The following is a 2,975-nucleotide window of genomic DNA, read 5'->3' as shown; positions in this document are numbered from 1 at the left end:
ATGTTTGTTCAGTACAGTCAGGATCAAGATTTTCAAGGAGATCCACAATTCTTTTCATCTTGGAGCAATAGGATGTTGGGCGTAAGTAGGATGTTGGACGTAAATGACACGTCTCTCATTGCAATGTTGCGAAGTTCATTATCGAGTTGCATTGTCACGGAAAAGCTTCTCTAGATGATCATATGACACATCAATATGATCGGTGACATCATATCTATCGCAGTGAGTTGAGAAGATCTTCATCCAAGAATTTTAGTTTAACTTTTTAAGGTCAAGAACAAGAGGGATGTGGAAAATGATATATGTAATCCCGCATGCTTTGTGTGTAAATTTGTTTTGGTTTTTAGTCATGGATGAGAGATGAGAAGAAGGCAAGAAGCCGAGAAGTGTTTGGAGGGCACTAGAGTTTCGGCCTATGAAAGAAGCCTCCGCGAGCAAGAGAGAGAAGAGAGAATAGGAATATATGATGGAGATATATTATGGATACGGCTGGATACCTTGTTTTTGAATTAATGGTTATCATGATTGCCTTCCAAAATGGTACAGTACAAGTATATATACAAATTACAAAGAGCCTTGGGCCGATGCATGATATAAAAGTACAACATGGGTTAATAGCTAAGTATACAAAACACTAACATTTATAATTGAGTTTCATCAAAGTTCAATAGCGAGTTGCAAGTGCTTTACAAGTTCGGTTGATGTAATACGAAATTCATCCTCAATCTGCACGAATAAATTAAAGATAACAGCAGAGCATATTAAACGTTGATGCAAATACTAACTTTCGTTTGAATGCGTGCAGAAACATGATCAAAGAAAAGAAGTAACGAAACGTCAGAAATACTTAATTTCAAAATTTATGCATTTTCATGTACAGAACATAACTAAATATTAAAGTCACTAATATCTTTAGAGGCATAAAACTGGTAGTTCTATAAAATCTAAATGACCTGTCAGCAATATCGACATTTATTTTGATCAAAATGACTAGTTTCACGTCATGTATCTAATTTATTTTTAGCCTCGCAAATCATACACACGTAGAGCGGTAGCTTCCATAACATGCAACATAAGCAGGCACCATAGTACACTCCTATAAATCAAATTGTATGATTAATTATGAGAGCTAACACTAATTCTCTCATGGTATCATGGATCATGATCAGGATTTTAAAAACTATATACCTGAGCAACAATATTGATTAGAAGGGTGGTCTTAGCAAAAGGCATGGCAGAGCTACTGATGATGGATAGTCCAAGCTTCTGCATCTGCGTTAATGCTTTCACCAAGGAAGAAGATTTTTTTTGACACTGGATTCTTACAAGCACATTTCTTCCTGTCATCACAACTTCAATATCAGGAGATAATCCCTCGAGTTCCTTCACCCGACTTTGAAGTTCTTTTATGTAATTAGTTGCATCTTCCAGTACAGATGCTTTGTCCATCTACAGATTGAGAATATTACACTTAGATTTCTATATTATCTCTAACACTTTTATGATTTGATTGTACTGAAAAGGGTAAACTTAAGTTGTTTGAGGAAGGTAGATAACTAGATATGATGATAAATATAATTAAGGTTTCAATAAAAAGAAAAACAGATACGCACCTTCTTAGGGTTAGGAAGGAGGGAAGATAAAGAAATGAACTGCTGATTCAACCTTTCTCTTTTCTTCCTCTCCGCCAAAACATGATCTTGTGTCTGAACCGGATTCCTGGAGATGGTCGTAAACTTTGTGGGATCAGCAGCTTGGTACCCAAATGAATCATGAAGATGGACGATTTCTTCTTTAGGTTTTAGATCTCCAAAAGAAATGGTAAAAGTGTTTGATGATGGAAGACTAGTAGCAAGAAGAGGCTCAAATGTTAGAGAATGTCTGTTAATATTACTGTGCATCTCTTCTACCTTAGGAAGTTTGATTTCGCAATGTTGAGATTGAGATGATTGGTTGTTTTCTGTGTAGAGTTCTGAGGAGAATGAATCAACACTGAAGTGATTAATGGTTTCATAAAGATTGCAAATCTGATCGGTATTTTCGATTCCCTACAATATAGATCGATAATCCGTTAAAATAAATTCATCAAGATTATATTTCTATCCTGATAAAATCAACATAAGCGAACTGAAACTATGTTGCTTACAATTTCTGATAACCAAGCCGGTGACATATCCATTACTGCTTCGGAGCTTAATATGTTCAACTCCAGGATAACCTGCGATAATATATACAGCCATAAATATATCGGGTAAGCTTTGCTTTACTGATCAAGAAAGCAAGAACTGATGATATGGGTTGATTACTACTATGAAGCTCTCGATATTGAGCTTTTCAAAGAATGATCTTCATGGATACTTATGAGTCAGATCATGAAGATAATCCTTAATTTTAGTGAGACTGATCATGAGATGGGTGAAAGATTTACCTTTCAAAAACGAGAAAGTGTAGCTTAAATTTATCAGGTAAGCTTTGTCTTGTCTATTCAAATTAGAAAGAGTGAAATTCCTTGGTGTTTATATAGTAGCCCGAAGTCATGTTGAAAGGAATAACTTATCACTTGCTTCCAGAAACGTGCGAATTACCATATAATATTTTAATCTTATGCTTAGATGTATGGTCAAAGAAAGCCAATTAATCACACATTATGGGAGATGATGACATGTTATTTTCAAAACATTTTGAATGTAAAATAATTATTTCTTTAGTAATATTAATAGATGCAACAATATTAATAAAAATAAAAATAATAATAATAATAAATGGAAGCTAGCAACAGTACAAACCCAAAGAGCATATATATAACAAGCAGACACATAAAAGGAAAAACAGAAACAGGAGAATAAAACCAACAAAGCACGAATTTTGGAAGACTTCAATGATAAATCCAAGAACTTTTGAGGACCCCTCACCACAACGTTAATATTTTATTTGGTCAATTCACCTTTAAACAACTTAATAGAATTAAAAAACTT

The 2,975-nt window shown here is 34.2% G+C and overlaps 1 protein-coding gene across 2 annotated transcripts; it reads right to left on the bottom strand.

Moving 5' to 3' along the window:
- Positions 1–484: 484 nt before the first annotated feature.
- LOC145169211 (transcription factor bHLH25-like) lies at positions 485–2,492 on the bottom strand. Of its 2 annotated transcripts, none has more exons than XM_079087779.1 (5): positions 2,429–2,492; positions 2,147–2,218; positions 1,614–2,048; positions 1,189–1,449; positions 485–726 (listed from the first exon to the last, which is right to left on the bottom strand). In XM_079087779.1, exons 2-5 carry the CDS (start codon positions 2,177–2,179, stop codon positions 658–660), a joined length of 798 nt encoding a protein of 265 aa, XP_078943905.1. In that variant the 5' UTR covers positions 2,180–2,218; positions 2,429–2,492; the 3' UTR covers positions 485–657. The 2 variants fall into 2 exon arrangements, with proteins under 2 accessions (XP_078943905.1, XP_078943906.1); XM_079087780.1 differs by lacking the exon at positions 485–726 and adding an exon at positions 765–1,096.
- Positions 2,493–2,975: the final 483 nt, after the last annotated feature.

The sequence above is a fragment of the Lactuca virosa genome, chromosome 4 (genome assembly GCF_052849685.1).
Source record: "Lactuca virosa cultivar CGN04683 chromosome 4, Lactuca_virosa_CGN04683_v6, whole genome shotgun sequence".
NCBI classification, from domain to species: Eukaryota; Viridiplantae; Streptophyta; class Magnoliopsida; order Asterales; family Asteraceae; genus Lactuca; species Lactuca virosa.
The sequence above is the reverse complement of the archived record's forward strand: the minus strand, read 5'-3'. Positions and strand labels throughout refer to the sequence as shown.

Bases quoted from the DNA above. Each gene is read 5' to 3' on its own strand.
- LOC145169211 (XM_079087779.1), bottom strand. From the start codon at position 2,179: ATGGATATGTCACCGGCTTGGTTATCAGAAATT. The intron at 2,049-2,146 runs GTAAGCAACATA...TCTATATTGTAG, and splicing joins CGGCTTGGTTATCAGAAATT to GGAATCGAAAATACCGATCA. The intron at 727-1,188 runs GTATATAGTTTT...TTATTCGTGCAG, and splicing joins TAATCAATATTGTTGCTCAG to ATTGAGGATGAATTTCGTAT.